The sequence below is a fragment of the Plectrocnemia conspersa genome, unplaced genomic scaffold, assembly GCF_051122295.1.
Source record: "Plectrocnemia conspersa isolate PC_06_02 unplaced genomic scaffold, ASM5112229v1 ptg000011l, whole genome shotgun sequence".
Lineage (NCBI taxonomy): Eukaryota > Metazoa > Arthropoda > Insecta > Trichoptera > Polycentropodidae > Plectrocnemia > Plectrocnemia conspersa.
The window spans coordinates 9,641,393-9,657,519 of NW_028277175.1; the positions used below are offsets into that span (position 1 = coordinate 9,641,393).

Consider the following 16,127-nt stretch of genomic DNA (forward strand, 5'->3'; position numbering starts at 1 on the left):
ACCAAAATTTTCAATGAAAATTTGGAATATGAGAGACAGAGTAACTGGCCACTTTCCTTGAACTAACAATTCAGTGGAAGCGTGGCATCGTGCTTTTCAACAAACAGTAAACATTGAACATCCTACTGTTTATAAATAGTGTGAAAAATTTATCACTGAACAAGATCATTTCGAACTAATAATCGAAAGATTCAAATCTGGCTTCAGGTGTCCAAATTGAATCATTTAATTATTATATTTTATGTTTGTTTTATAATTTTTTTTCTTTTGTATTATTAAATAATACAATTATTATTTTCGATCATCGTGACGCATTGGGATAACCTGTTAGGGGACGATGGTCCTAATTTAATATTAATAAATAAACAAATATATATTTTTAGCGCATTTAGCTTAAGAAGCACACTACATGAATCATTCATCGCGAAAATGCCGCCCCCAAGCATATGCCTCGGGGCGTTCCGCCCTCTCTCTATTTACGTCACCGCTTGGATGTATCAACCAACCCCTCCTATGCTTATACAGATGAAGAGACTGTAGAATGTAAATTACCAGCTACTTGTGAAAATTTTTATAAAGGGAAATAATTTAAAGCAAAAAAAAAAGATGCGTTGATCGAGGAGCTCAAGTGTTGTGTATTTGTGTTCTATGATAACATATTGTGAATGATTTATAATGTAAATACATAAATATTTATCATTGTCAGATTGTTGCGAAAGATGTAATTGTTTATACTTTCACCTAATCAAGAATCTATTGTCAGCAAATAAACTTGTTATCATATGTAAATAATATATAGTATATGAGGTAGAACAGTCGGAGTACGAGCTCATAAACGATACTTCAGAATTATCTTTATATACGTCCACGTCCAACGTCATCCTCGCCTCCCGGTCCATAACACAAGAACACTGTTCATGGATTCGGTAAGCGTATCAAGATCCGACAGAACGTTCTCGTTCCCAAGTAAAGGAGAGCATGAATGCGATATGCTTAATCCTTGTAAAGGTTCAAGAAACAACAAGCAACGCTAATATGCAAGGGTCAGAAGCGCAGAAAGTCAAAGCGACGCCTGCCGAATATTTTGAAACAAAAGCTTTGAAAAAAGTGAGCAAAAATACGGCTTAGATATGTTGAAGATGTTTTTTCTATGTAACACCACGGAAGGAGCAATTTGGATGTTTTCCTTATGCCCTTAACGCACAAGCATCCAAACAAAGTCTACAATGGAACTATAAGAAAATCATCAACTGCCCTTGCTGAACATAGTGAGCATCAAAATTTAAAATGGAACGCTGAGATATACAATCTTCCATAAATCACGAGCACCAATAGATTGCATAGAGCAAGAACTATGCTCATAAAAAGTAGGATTTCGATGACATCCGTATTCAATGTAAAAAAAATAGTATTTAAATTATATAAACAGACCATTTAGGATGCCGAAAAAACATTTTCGACCAAAGTCAAGTGCAAAATTTACTTTCAACGAAGATAAAAAGTTTTCAAAAAATATTATACCTGCTTTAAAAAACATATTTAGTGAAAATTAACGGTAAAGAATTCTGTTGTTTCCACGAATGAAAAATAAGTAAAATAAAACAAGATAGTAAACAGCAACGAGTTTTTTATTATTTTGCTACGCGACAATAATTTTCATTAATTTTTCATATGCGTTGTTCGATTTGACTGAATATAAATATTTAGATTGCAAATTAACTAGGTACGTTATAACTATGAAAATGAAATATATACATAATGCATGTAAGATTTAAAAGAGTACATTGAACTTGAGTAGAAAGAAATCGGCAGTGTTGGCACAACGCCTTTATAGGAAAAGACAACTCCGAGACAAAATCTGGAGAGATAAGTCTCATAAACTTTAAAATGTAACTTGTCTAAGATAAGGTAACTACCTGATAGGGGGCAGCAGCGCTAATCAATAGTGTAATAATTCTTAAAAGAATCGATCGATAAGGATTGAATCAGACAATTGTATCAACAGTACAAGGGGAAACTACTGTACTAATCTCCCGAGAATAACCATTGTAAGGTAGAAAAAATTGGACGTGACACCAAAATAAGAAAAACATATATTTAAAGCATCGATGGAGATCCAACCAATCAAACCAGATGTCCAAATATGGGCGAAAGAATACGACTTCAATAGTTGGATGGCGGAATGATAAATGCCAGTGCAGCTGAAGCCAACAACTCAAGAATCCTGACGCAGGACCGGAAGAGTTGGAATTAATTCTTAGAGCAAATGAAAACCCATCTCAAGTTTTTGGGCTAAAAATGAATGATTTAATAATTAACCAATTCGGCATGTGATATATATTATTTAAAAATACTGGTGATAAACGTCCAAAAAAAAAGGTGCTTCTATGTTAAAATGAAACAAGAGAGGGACAGAAAATAAGACCATCGGTATAAAAACGCGGACAACCTTCAATCAACACTTTGAACTTTACTTCATCAGAACTTCAAGAGTTCTTCAACTTAGGAGCTGCGACCAGGAGGAGGCCAATGAAGATTGAAGAACCCGCCGCTTCTCTCTTCGCATCCCTTGGTCCAGCCTGACGTTACAAGATCGGAATTGAACTCGCTTTAAAGACGCCCATAACCTACGGACGCACTCACAAAAACTGTACGTGACAATCTCAACCATTGCACAAAATATATTTTTTTTTAAAAAAAGTAATAATCCCACTGACACTATAACGGGACAATTAAAAAGTAGCAACACCAGCTTACTCCAACTTTAACTATTTCAAAAATTATTGAATTAGCGATAGGCTGTTGAGAAAGAAATCAACAATTTATCTTCCATGAACAAAAAATACGTACGATTCTGGTGAAACAAGTAAATAAAAATAATTCATTACAGGCCATATATAATATTATTATTATTAATAACACTGCTAAAAATCCATACTTGCACCAAAAATAAATAATATATCTTTAATGTGTTAAAGTACCTCCAGCTTTTAAAAATGCAACTATAAATATACATAATAAGTTTGTCATACGTTATTATTAAAAAAATTGTCGAACCTCGGTTGCTCAGATAATTTAACTCGGTTATTTTCGAGTTATTTAAGCAATCGTAGACAGTTTGTAACCTATGGTGGCCGATTGTCAAAGGAATATTTTACCCCTTCGGGGGTTCCTCAAGGATCCAATCTGGGACCTCTGCTTTTTGTGTTATTTATTAATGACATAAATACAGCAATTAAAAATTCAAGTTTTCTTCTGTACGCAGATGATTTAAAATTATATAAATGCATTCGATCTGTTGCGGACTCCTTCTCTCTACAAAGTGATTTAGACTCTCTGTGGAGATGGGCTTCCGTTAACCGTCTGCCCTTTAGTGTCGGAAAGTGCCATACTGTGTCATTTTCTCGATCCCGTTCGCCATCAGCTTATTTCTACCATCTCGGTGGTAACATTTTGACTAGAAAAACTTCCATTAAAGATCTCGGAATCACTTTCGAGAGCAAATGGAGGTTCTCTCTACACATACACGACGTCTGTGATAAATCTTCCAAGATGCTCGGCTTTGTTATGAGGAATGCCTTTCACTTTGACGATCCGTCAGTTATTCGCATCCTCTATGACACCTTAGTTCGTAGCATTCTTGAATCGGGATCTATAATTTGGAATCCCCGAATAGCCAAATATTCCCTTTTAGTGGAAAAAATTCAAAAAAGGTATTTAAGATACCTTTACAAAAGGACATTTGGTTATTATCCGTACTTATATCCCAGCGCCTTTCTTTTAGGGGCGTTGGGATATGATTCGCTGAATTCTCGCAGAAAGCTGTATGTCGCTAAGCATTTTTTCAAACTACTAAAAGGTGCTGTCGACAATCCAGCTATTCTCGAGGAATTCCAGTTTTGGGTTCCGGAACATTTTCGAGAATCACGATCGAGACCTCTTTTGATGGCAGTTAGGGCTAGGACATCCGCACTTGCCGACTCGCCTATAGCTGTGGCCATACGGCTCCTTAATACGCTTGCATTACATATTGACCTGTTTAATGTTAGCTACAAGGAGCTGATCCAGTTTGTTTCATTTAATTTTGATATTTTATAATTTTTTGTTATGTTTATTATTTTTAAGTTTTTTATTTTTTGTTTTCGACCATCGTGGCGCATTGGGGTAACCTGTTAGGCCACGATGGTCTTAATTTAATCTAAAAAAATAAAAATAAAATAAATAAAATAAATAATGATCATCAAAAGATCAACTATTATTTAGGTCTGACAATAGGTGACAAACTTCATGTGTAAAACGAATATTTTAAATAGATGACATAATTAATATTTAATAAAGCATCCGCATAAAAATACTACATCTACTGTAATATATATCGCTTGAAACAAGTATTTTAATATGTTATTTTTTGATGATATAATTTATTTCAGTATTGAATAATAAATAATATTATTATCTGACTTTGAATATTGTAAATGTGTTATGTCCCACCCTTATTGTTACATTATTGATACTATTGTTAAATTATTAATTACTTTATGTGAACGAACTTTGTATGTGTTATCATTAAATACCAATCAAATGTAATTACATGTACTTTATATAATGAAATTGTAATTAACTAATAATATTTTAATTAAGAAAGAATGTAATGTATAAAAGGAGATGTTCTCTCCATACATGGCCAGTTGCAGCCAGTTGCAGCCAGTTGCAATTAATCGCAGAAAGTCGCAGACAGTCTAAAGACAGTCAGACAAAACTGAACTCATTATGGAGATTTAGCCAAGCGATCTCTCAGGTTTAAATTGTATTATATAATTTTATTCTATATTTTATATTATGTATATTTACTTTTAGTAACCATTTTTCTTATGTTCATATGAAATATATTTCTAAATTGTTATATGTGTATTTTGTAACAATCCTGTGAAACTAGTTGGGATCCCGAGTTATAAAAACTGTTGTGTCGTTGGACTGATCCGGCGACACGGCAAATGTAATAGATTTTCTACTAATCGTATGACACAAGATTGTAAATACGGAATAACTATTGAATAAATCAGAAGGCGCTAGAGCTACAGCGGACCATACAGTCGTATTATTCACGAAGCATCCTTACTATCCCTCCTCGCTGTCCCATAACACCACTACTTCACATTTTAAAAACAACGAAAAATGATGAGGTTGCTTAGATAAAATATTAGATTCAACAGTATTAAATCAAAAACATTATTTAAATGTTATGACGGTTTGCTGGTTGACGATGCGGCACATTTATGGGCGTCATCCAGATGTCATAAAAAGAGGTCAACAAGTACAAATTAATTGATCACCTACGCCCACTGCTGCTACCACTAGGATCAAACAGCAACGATAACTCAAATTGATGAATCAAATGAAAATGAAGAAACACCCCAATTTAATGATGTAGAGGTAGCTAGCCAACGTTCATTATTTACGAATCTACAATTTTAGCGGATTTCCCCAATAGTTTAGAAGCGAGCTTTTTATGCATCAATATATACATTGAAATAAGGAATGAAAATGTTGTGAACCAAATTACTAAAATCGCCTAAATTATAGGCGCTTTTTACATATAGTCTTGTGGAGACCAGTGACGACCACTAATATCGAGTTCAATACCCTTGCAATATTTCATTAAATTTAAATGCGCACGAGGATCAGACTGCAAGAGTTTCACGACGTGCTTCCTAGTTTAATTTTGCAATTGTAAATTGCTATGGGGGGAGTAGTGCGGAGACCATCAGTCAACGACCACTAATGCCGGGTTCAATACCCTTGCATATTAATATGTTTATGAAATGTAAATACACATGACTAAACAAATTAATAAAAAATACACGCAGAATGTAATTATTATCATTATTTGTAATGTCAGTCAGTCGACCAGACTAAATTCAATTATTTTTGGAGCACCGCCTGTATCCCTCGCTATTCCATTTGTTTTTCGTCCCACCAAGAGTCAAAGCGCTACCTACCATTCTAAATAAACTTAAAAGTAGCGAGATTACCAAGAATAAAACAGTCTATATAAGAGAAAGTAACTTTAATTTAAAATTCATGCTGACGGACAGCGACTCATATTAGTACTGACTTGGGTGACAGGAGACAGATTAGATATTAGACAATTACAGACTGTTATATCTTCCATAAATAAGGAAATAGACAACGCAAGAAGGGTTGGAAGTCTGTTTCAGTGGAACACTAATACTAATGAATCATCAAGAATTCAAAACTCAAATCTGTCAAAATGCAAATTATTGATTAATCATCAGTAGGTAATAGCGAAAATGAATTGAGATGCAAAGAACGCAGAACTACAACCGCATGAACACATAAGACAGCTGCTTGAGTTTCATCTTGGCAAAAGCTTCAACAATAATTTCCAGACGTGTCAATTACAATAAATTTGTACAAAGTGTACCAAAATTACTCTTCTGAAGAAACTGAAAGAGATTTTTAGTGAAACGTCTGACCAAAATCTAAGCTCAGTTGAGCTAAGTAATATAATATACTGCAATATTATGTCAGACAATAAAGACAAATATTTAGTCACATGCATGATTACAACCTTCTTTAAATTAGCGTATATATTAGTTCTTTATATATCCAGATATGACAACATACACAATACATACACAGCTTCGATAATAAAACCTTTCCAAAATAAAAAGTATATACACTAGCGATATATAAAATATAAACATAGATTAAATGATAAAACTGTGTCGATGCGTTTTATAAAGCATCCCGTGAAAGCTCACACTTGATCAATCACTTAATATACACAATTATATATTATACTGACTCGAATACTCACATGCACATAAATCAAAGAATAAAACTTTGCAGCGACTTAAGGCAGTCTGGTTCCTATTGGATCCATCTTGATGGAACACGTCTGCCTTTGACTGTTAGTACTGCTAGTTTTCGGATCTTCCGGACAATCAATGCTTTTTTTCCCACAACAAACTGCGCAAATGACCTCCTCGCACTTCTTGACACAGGAAATTCTCTTCTTGATGACCTTCCACACTCTCGGCTTCCAACAGAAGATTATGAAAATGAAGACTGCCCTCAGGAGATTAATGGCATCGGTAACGTACCAAATGTAATCTGGACCTCCGACAGCCCAGGATATTATTTCTGTCAACCATGTGACGCCCATGAGCGAAAACAGTTTTGCGTAAAGTATATATCTGAAAAAATGTATTTTTATTGTTTTAATAACCAATTGTGGTTAGAGTAATAAATATACACGAATGAAACTACCGGCATCCTGATTTGCGGTTACCTCAAAAAAATAATATGTGTAAAAAAAACAATTAATATGATAAAAATATTCTAACGAAGCAAGAAATATATGTATATTGCAATAAAAAAATGATATTAACTACGTTGATGTTCTAAACAAAAAAATGAATTACCTTTGTTTATCCCTATTTGTCGGATTACTTCCACCATGTCTTGCGCTATCTCCTTGATGTAGTGTAGCAGTACCTCTGCGTAAAACAACAATTCTATAACTGGTATAGACGAACAACGCAAGGTTCATCAATAGAAGAATAGCCATTGGTCCATAGAAGAATATCCATAAAGCTTCAGCATCTGTAATGATACATATGTGCAATTAAATTTAATTTTATAAAGAAATTTATAGTATTAAAATGGTTTTAATTTATAATCACAAACCTTTAAACCAACACTTGATCGTTCCAACATTAGGTTTGAAAGGAGTTCCATAAGCAACTGTATGTTCGACTATCAAAGTGATTCCAGTTATTGCCAAAGATCCTCCCCAAGCATAGACCGAATACCATATGAACTTGCTCCTGTCCCTCTCCCTTTGAGAGCCACTGGGCGGCCTCAATCCGCTGAATGTCCATGACATATCCAAGCACATGACATTCAACCAAAAGAAAGCGGCCAAAAATGAGAACTGCATTACGTAACCTGAAATAAACAGAAACGTGTTGAAACCGTAGACAATTTAACGCATCGTAGCGAAAGAATAATAACTTCAAAAGAAATAGATCTCAAAATAAACTTTGGTAAGAGGTGAGCGTTAACACGAGATTTTATGAGCTGACTAACTTTATGCTTACAGCTGTCTACACATATTTCTTTGTTCAAGTGTTTTTACTTGTATTTTTTTATACTTGCTTTAATTAGACATTTATTGCATTATTTTATAGATATATACATATGTATTTAATTTTAGAGGCTACTATAAATAAAAACAAATACAATTTATAAATAAAACATGAAGGATTTTACATTTTGATGGTCATCGCAAACGCCAATGAAACTCATTTTTTATATTATAATATTGACTTATCAGTGTTAAAAATATTATATAAAATACAATCAACGCTTATATAACTCGTAATAGTATTCATTTATAAAACTAATAGAATATTTTTTTATTTTATAAAATAGAAGTGTGCTATTATATACATATGTTACCAGGACCTGAAAAACAATGATTCCGGGCCTCATGACAAAAATGGCATTTTATATATTTCTTAACATCGTAATATAATTATAATAGGCGTAAGCCCAATGCGTTACAACGGGGTAAATCTGACCTAACTAAGTAAGGCAATCATAATAAATACCTACAATAAAGTATTTATTAAATACTTGACTTTTCAGTCTAAGAATCGGTGACATCTATAATAAATAATTAATTATAAATTACTATGTGTAATAATATGATTCACAATAAATACTTAGGCTGGTTTTTAATAATAGCGCATTTTTTTAAATAAAAATTCGAGTCTGCTGCCATGGCTCGAACCCATAGCTCTGGGTTACCAGTCTGATACATTACGGACTACGCTATTCCGACCCTTTGCTAAACGATGTGATATCACAATTCTATGAATCTCTAATGTATGTAAACAAATACAGATACTGATTGTGAGCAGTGAAATTGATTAATACATTTTAGTGAACTTTACTCGTAATACACATTCACTGCAACATTATTTTTTTATCAATGAATAAATTGGGTGTAAATATATTTAGCCAAGCTTAAAACCAACATTTATTTTTATAAGCTAAAAATAATATGTGGTGTCACTTAGCTTCGCTAGAAGCTAACTTTAATCGCTCTATATATAATAAAAAATATTTTTTTTAATCAAGTACATTATAAATATAAATACAAACATTTTATACATTATAAAGTATTTAACTTAGATGAAAGTTTTAATAAATACTCAGTATCCAGCTATTGAGTTAACCTTTTTATATACATATATAATTTAAAGCTTAACTCAGTAGAAGTTTGTTTAATATTCTAAAATTTTAAAGAATGAGTTATTTTTAAGATTCTTAATGTTTAAAAATATGTAGGAATATTGATTTCAATATTTGCAATATTTACTAAAAATCGTAAGAAATATTATCAATAGTTCAATAACTTATTATCTTGTTATATTATTCAAACAAATATTCCTGTAACTAGTTTTCAAAGAACGTACTCAAATCTCTCTTGACTAGTCGTTAATATTTAATTAACTCTCCATCGGGTTTTCCCGTTTTCATGACTTGCGGAATAAATATTATTCTACGAACCGTTTATAAGTTATATTATAAAAATAAAATATTTATTTAATAGATATTTAATAATAAATAAAGTCTCTCCATTGTGCAAAACAAATGTTCTAATGATAGTCACAATAAGCCACATATCACGAAATGCCATAATAAATATTAGCTATTCCTCGTCTTGTTTACATTGCGCTTCACAAGTTTATTCGAAAAATCCAATACTGACGATTGATTCATTAACATGCGCTCGAAAATAAAATATATACCTGTATAAGCATTCCTGAGTACATATTTATTTGCATAATATATTCTGTACATGTACTATACCGTCATCTTTTTGCTGTTAACCGAAACACTCACGGGAAAGTTGTGGTAACATTGATTCATTCGCACGCGTATGACGAAATATAAATATATTTACCAAAGGTTATGCAAGCTGGAGCGATGGTGACGAATTTTCCACCCAATCTGAGAAACCCCAATACAATATGCGCCAAAGCTAGCGATATATTGTGACACACGTACATCTTCATGGTCATCCTGGATAAGTCAGGTAATATAAGATGCACGACGACTGTGATGATCAAGAGGATGGCGCCGAGGAAGCTCAAGAACGAATAGAACCATCCTTCGACGACAACTTTATCTAGGCATCCAATCACCACCGTTTCTAATGATCCGCGGCTTGATTTAAAATCTCCGCAGTAATCATCAGGAGCTATTGATCCATCTATATCCGAGTAGATATATCCTCCTTTCTTCATAAGTAACTCTCCTCTCAAATAATATCTTCCTCTACTACCACATTCCAACGGAGGAGTTATCACTTCGTATAATTGACTGACGTTATCTCCTTTGATCAAAGTCGGACTCCAATCTTTCATATGACCAGAATAGACGCATTTATCTGTTTCGCCCAAATATTTATTGGAACCGCAACATTTTTTAAAGCATAAATGATTTAAGCAAGGACACAAAATAACGTATGTGTTATTATCAGCGTCATTATCGATACAGAAATTATTATTGTTGTATGAAGTGTTTCGACCACCCTCGATCGCTATTGTATTGCCGTCTGTTTGAAAGAACATCGATTCTGTGACATCGATCTTCGAATGATCGAGATCACAACTTCTTACTCCGTAGTTGTAGGTCAGTTTAGAAGTGTTTTTAACTCCATATAAGATCCATTCGGATTCGTCCATCACCGGTTCGGAATTCAGATCTGGTTCCATACAATTTAACTCGCTGTTGAAGTAATGGCCTTTTGGGCAACATTTGTTAACACTGATACCACTCGCTGACACGCACAATGTTAATAAAAGTATCCCACAATATCTGAAGGCCATTGTGGCTCTATGGTGTGCTGCTCGTTCGACGGCAACCGACACACTAATATCGCTAGAGGTTTTTGAAGGAAATCGCTAGACAGTCGTCGTATGCGTTAATGAACTCGTAGTGGATAATTGTGTTAATTGACCTGTATGACAAGTATGGCATAAGGGTCATTTTGCAACAGCTAATGTTGAGGTAATTATGTAAAACGGTATTATTGACGCTAAAAAGTTTTGTTGTAAATTTTATAAATATCACAAATAATTCATCGACGCATGTTGGTTGGAAAAATATTTAAGAAACGACGGCAAAACCGGTTATCTATCAAATCAAATGTGAAATTCCCAATACAAATGAGCTAAAAATAAACCCATATTCCAAAAAGTCTATAATTAAGCATATTATTTAGCGGTTCCCATATTTTTACTTAATACAAATGCGTTATATCCGAGTCAAATTTAAAACGGCCGTTGTAACAATATGCAGGTGATTAATTTAATATAAAAGACATATGTACGTTATACTTACTTCATATTAATAGTAGTGCATGTTAACAATAATAAATTGGCCGCCATAGGTTACAAACTGTACTGATCGCTCAAATAACTCGAGAATAACCGAGTTAAATCATCCGAGCAACCGAGGTTCGACAATTTTTTTTAATAATAACCCACAACTATATAATGAACAACATTGATAAAACTAATAAAAAATAACTATATATTATACTTTATTTTAATAAATAATAAAAATGCAATAAAAAATATTTTTTTAATATTTTATCAAAGCAAATGTGTTCATAAATGATATTTACCATATATAAAAGATACGTTTTATAGATAAGAATTATTTTATTTTATTTTATTAAATCCAGAGAATTTTGATGGTATTAGTCTGAAAGGACTTTGAATCCCGTATGATCCTTAAGTGTTTTTCAATTTTTATCTTAACCGGAATTGGTAATTATTATATAATTATAATTCCGAAAGATCATTACAAATTAAATTTTCCTGATCTCACGGATGAATAAATAAAATAAATCAAGATTTTAAACTTTAATAATAGTTCATAATTAACAATATAAATGTCACTGATTAATATACTTTGACTTAGGTTTAGTGTCTCTTAGTCAGTTAAAAAAACTACAAAATTATTATCTAGTAATCTATGTATCTATTTTTATTAATATTTAACTGTATATTTAGAACAGAACAGAAATAAAATTTTCAGAGCACAATTTTTTATCATAATTAATTTATGTGCCACTCAACGATAACTATGTTTCAATATAATAATGAATTACGACGAATAAACATAGTATTCAAAGTATTATTTTAAATCTTTGGCATGTATGATTTCCTTAGATAATATAGTAAAAATAAATTTAAGTTTTGCAATTTCTTATAGTAGTACTAATGAGGTTAGACTAGTATTAATAAGGTTAGATGTTTTGCAACCTCTTTTACTAGTACTAGATAGTATGAGGTTAGGTTAGATTATTTTTATATGTTTTTTAGAACTGCAAACAATGCATCTTTTAAAAAAAGATTCCTATGTATTTATTTCTGATCACTTTCTTTTTAATGTACTATTTTAATATATATCTTACTTTTAAAATATATTTTTTACTTGTGTGCTGCAGAATTTTGGAAAAAGCTTTGATGTAACATGAGTGATAAAAGGTTGCAAAGCACTGCTAATATATTAATATATATGTATTCATATAGAATTACATTAAAGCTGGATTTTGTGCTCTAAATTACAACAATAAATAATTTGGGCTATAAATTATAAGTTTATATATAAAATATAATTCGCTACAAAAAATAATCAATTACACTTGCTTATAAAATAACCGTTTTTGTAACTGCTGACTGCAAAATTCTTATTTTTAATAACTTAAATATGCAATATTACAATCAATCATATTGCGTAAAACCAAAACTCTCATTTTTAAAAAAAAGATCAGTCATAAAAATTTAAGAGCTAAATTTTTATATTTTTTCCAAAATTTGATCAGGCAGTATGATTAAAAAGGAGTTTAAAATTTAATTTAAACATGATAGATTTTTACAATCTAAAATTGCTTCAAGTTAAAAATAAACCACTACGTCATTCTATTAGTCGTTATCAAAACACGTAGTAGGTATTTTTATAAGGTCATTGTAACTATAATTTAATTTCTTATAATAAATGTGTTTTTTCCTATATTATCTAATTGTTATATGTAATTATATTATACTTAATTGAATTTAAATTCGTCATATACCTACATAAATAATAATGTGCATTGTACAGATTTCATGCCTAATTTCATCAATCCAAAATGGAGATAAAAAGATGATATTAAATATATTTAATAAGAAATACGACACTAAAGAGTATCCATACTATTCGATTGTCACAATGTCACATTAATTTAATCAATAAACACTGCGAGGTAATACCATTGAAAAATAGTCTATCATTACTGTACAATTACGTATACCTTGAGGATCAATGTATAAACCATTAAAGCAATTATTTTAATTAAATTACATTTAAATACCTACTTCACCCGTATGCGAATTTATAACTGAGTGCCAAAATTGCGCACATGAATAAACCAGTTTTTTGTACAATGGCATCTATTGTGAGATATACGATTATAAAAAATGAAAAAAAAGGATATCGAGCCAGAAAATATATATATAAATTTTCTCTGTATTTATCTAATGTTGATATTTAAAAAGTTTTAATCAAATAATTGATACGGATAAAGCATTTTTATGCTCATGGTTGTGAATATACCTCTTATAAAACTGGTTTAATTTATTATATTTACTCGTCTTTGAAGGAATCGTGTCAGGTATATATTCTCTCTGTGTCGATTAACTGTTACGCAATTATAACCTTACTTTACAATAAGCTTTAAAGTTATTATTGGGTAGCGGTAAAACGACAAGATTAGTGTTGCATAAATGTGAAGGAAAAATAATATACCGATATTTACCGAATTATTGAAGACATTTTTATGTTTTAAAACATACATATAAATTATTATATTTGATAACATATAAATACATATGTATGAATCTAAATAACTTTACGAATATAAGTATGCGAATATTTATCGTTGACTACTTGATTTAATTTTTTTTTTAAAATACTGGGAGCTCTGTAAATAATTATTTGCTAAATTTTAGTCGAATAGCTTTTAGTGACATAACTTTTGAGTAGTTATTTTGTGACAAATTGCATTTATTATTAATTGCTGCATCTCTGACTGAAATAATTTTGCTTTTTAATAATATGCTCACGAAACAGTTACACTACTCTCATTTAATCTGTATTATTAATTAAGCTATTTTTTATATAGCAAAAATAAAATTAAAAGTAACTGATATATTTGCTTATCCCTTAATTTTTAAAATCATGCCTCACCCATTTCGTGTGTATAATAACGTATGTGACGTCTTTAATTAATATTCAAGGCTTATTCAGTGATCCGTTTATTTTGCCATAAACTTCTGTTAAAATAAATATTTAAACCGTGTTACTAATTGGTAAAATGTGGCAAAATACGGAAGTGACATCTATAACTTATAGTTAGCACTAATACACTAATTATATATTTTTACTTAAATTATTAAATATGAATAAAATATAATTTTATTAGCTTCTTCGTTTTTTATAAAGCCGGTTTTTTTAAATTACTATTTTTTTATAATTATCATTTAATTAAAACTGTGAATTATTTTGACTTGAAACCGCTTTAGTTACAAATAAAAGAGTAGAACCATAGTGAAAGTGACTATGGAGAGGATTTTTTAAATTATTTTTAACTTCTAGATAAAAAACTGAATTCTTGATTTGGTCTGACAATTACAGTCTTCTGATAGAAATAACTTTCTACAGAAATATGTGAAGCAAAAATTCATTACTAAGTGATTGATCAATGAACGTTTTGTAATTTCTAAAAACCTATTTCCTAAAGAGAAACACTAAATAAAGTTTTGCTTTTTTTGTTATCAATCAATTTAAGAAATAGTTAATAAATTACTTAATTAATTGATTTTTTTTTGTAACAATGTTTATATAAAATTAATTTAAAAAAATCTTAAGCCTTTTTTACTGAAATATCCAATTTTTTTAAAAACTGTTAAAACCATGCCGAACCAAATTTGAGGATATATAGAAATTCTAAAATCAGATTTAACAATATATATTTTATAAACATTGTTAAGAATTTTACACAACTGTTCTTTAAAAAATTGTACTATCGAAATTTATGTGCTTTAAATTCCAAAGAAGAAGATAAATTTTGAATTAATCTTATCTTATTTTGATCAAATAACTATCGAGATAATAATCACATGAATCATGGAAACATCCAATTTCTATCTAGTATTTATTGCTCACGTGACCAGATGTTTGATTGTTGCAAATGTCAAATGTTTCAAATTTTTATTGCCACTTCTACGTTTAGTAACACATAAAATGATATATATAATAAGAAACAGTAAAGTTTATAAAAAGCATCATAAAAAATGACTTTGATATTAATTCTAAACGTCATATATCATACATTCTATCGTATATCAATATTATTTCCTTGTTCCATAATAACTTTTATATTAAACCTACATCCTTACAACACGATCAAATTAATATTATACAAATAATTTATTTATTTTTTGATTATTTTTTACCATCTAATAATATTCTAAGAATGTTAATCTGTAGGAATTTTTAGCTTTTAAACCTTGAAAGTTCTTTTTACAGCACAATAGCCGATGAAAAGAAACATGACCAGTGAATTAATCCAGCAATAAATGCTCGCCTATAAAAATATTGGCAACGGTCCATTAGCGACGCATTAATACTACATAATGTATAATAAACATATCAATTGATATACCATAAATCGATATTGGTTATACATAAAATTTATCAGCTCAAACACAATGTAATGTATTAATATTGTATCATAAAAAATAAATGTTGAGAGATTAACTAAACTCAAAAAATATCAAATCTGCAATATAAATTTAAATAGATAATATCAACATATGTTAAAGTTATGTATTATATGACAAAAACATATAGGTACTTATAAATCATAATCATTAAATAAAACTATAATACTTCGTATTGGTTACACTATTGTGTTTAGTACGATAACAATTAAAAAAACTAACTATATGCATTGCTTTCAATGTTGATATTACACA

The 16,127-nt window shown here is 30.5% G+C and overlaps 1 protein-coding gene across 3 annotated transcripts in view; it reads right to left on the bottom strand.

Annotated features, from left to right (window-relative positions):
* Positions 1 to 294: 294 nt before the first annotated feature.
* LOC148229400 (putative G protein-coupled receptor Mth-like 1) overlaps positions 295 to 16,127 on the bottom strand; it is a 36,214-nt gene continuing 20,381 nt past the window's right edge. For 2 of the 3 annotated variants that reach the window (XM_088196791.1, XM_088196792.1), the window contains 3 exons: positions 7,714 to 7,974; positions 7,449 to 7,629; positions 295 to 7,220 (listed from right to left, as the gene is read on the bottom strand). In XM_088196791.1, the coding sequence (XP_088052917.1) occupies positions 6,878 to 7,220; positions 7,449 to 7,629; positions 7,714 to 7,974 (785 nt within the window). In that variant the 3' untranslated portion in view covers positions 295 to 6,877. Of the gene's footprint in view, positions 7,221 to 7,448; positions 7,630 to 7,713; positions 7,975 to 10,000; positions 11,085 to 16,127 lie in introns of those variants that run through there. The other variant, XM_088196793.1, reaches the window with a different exon arrangement.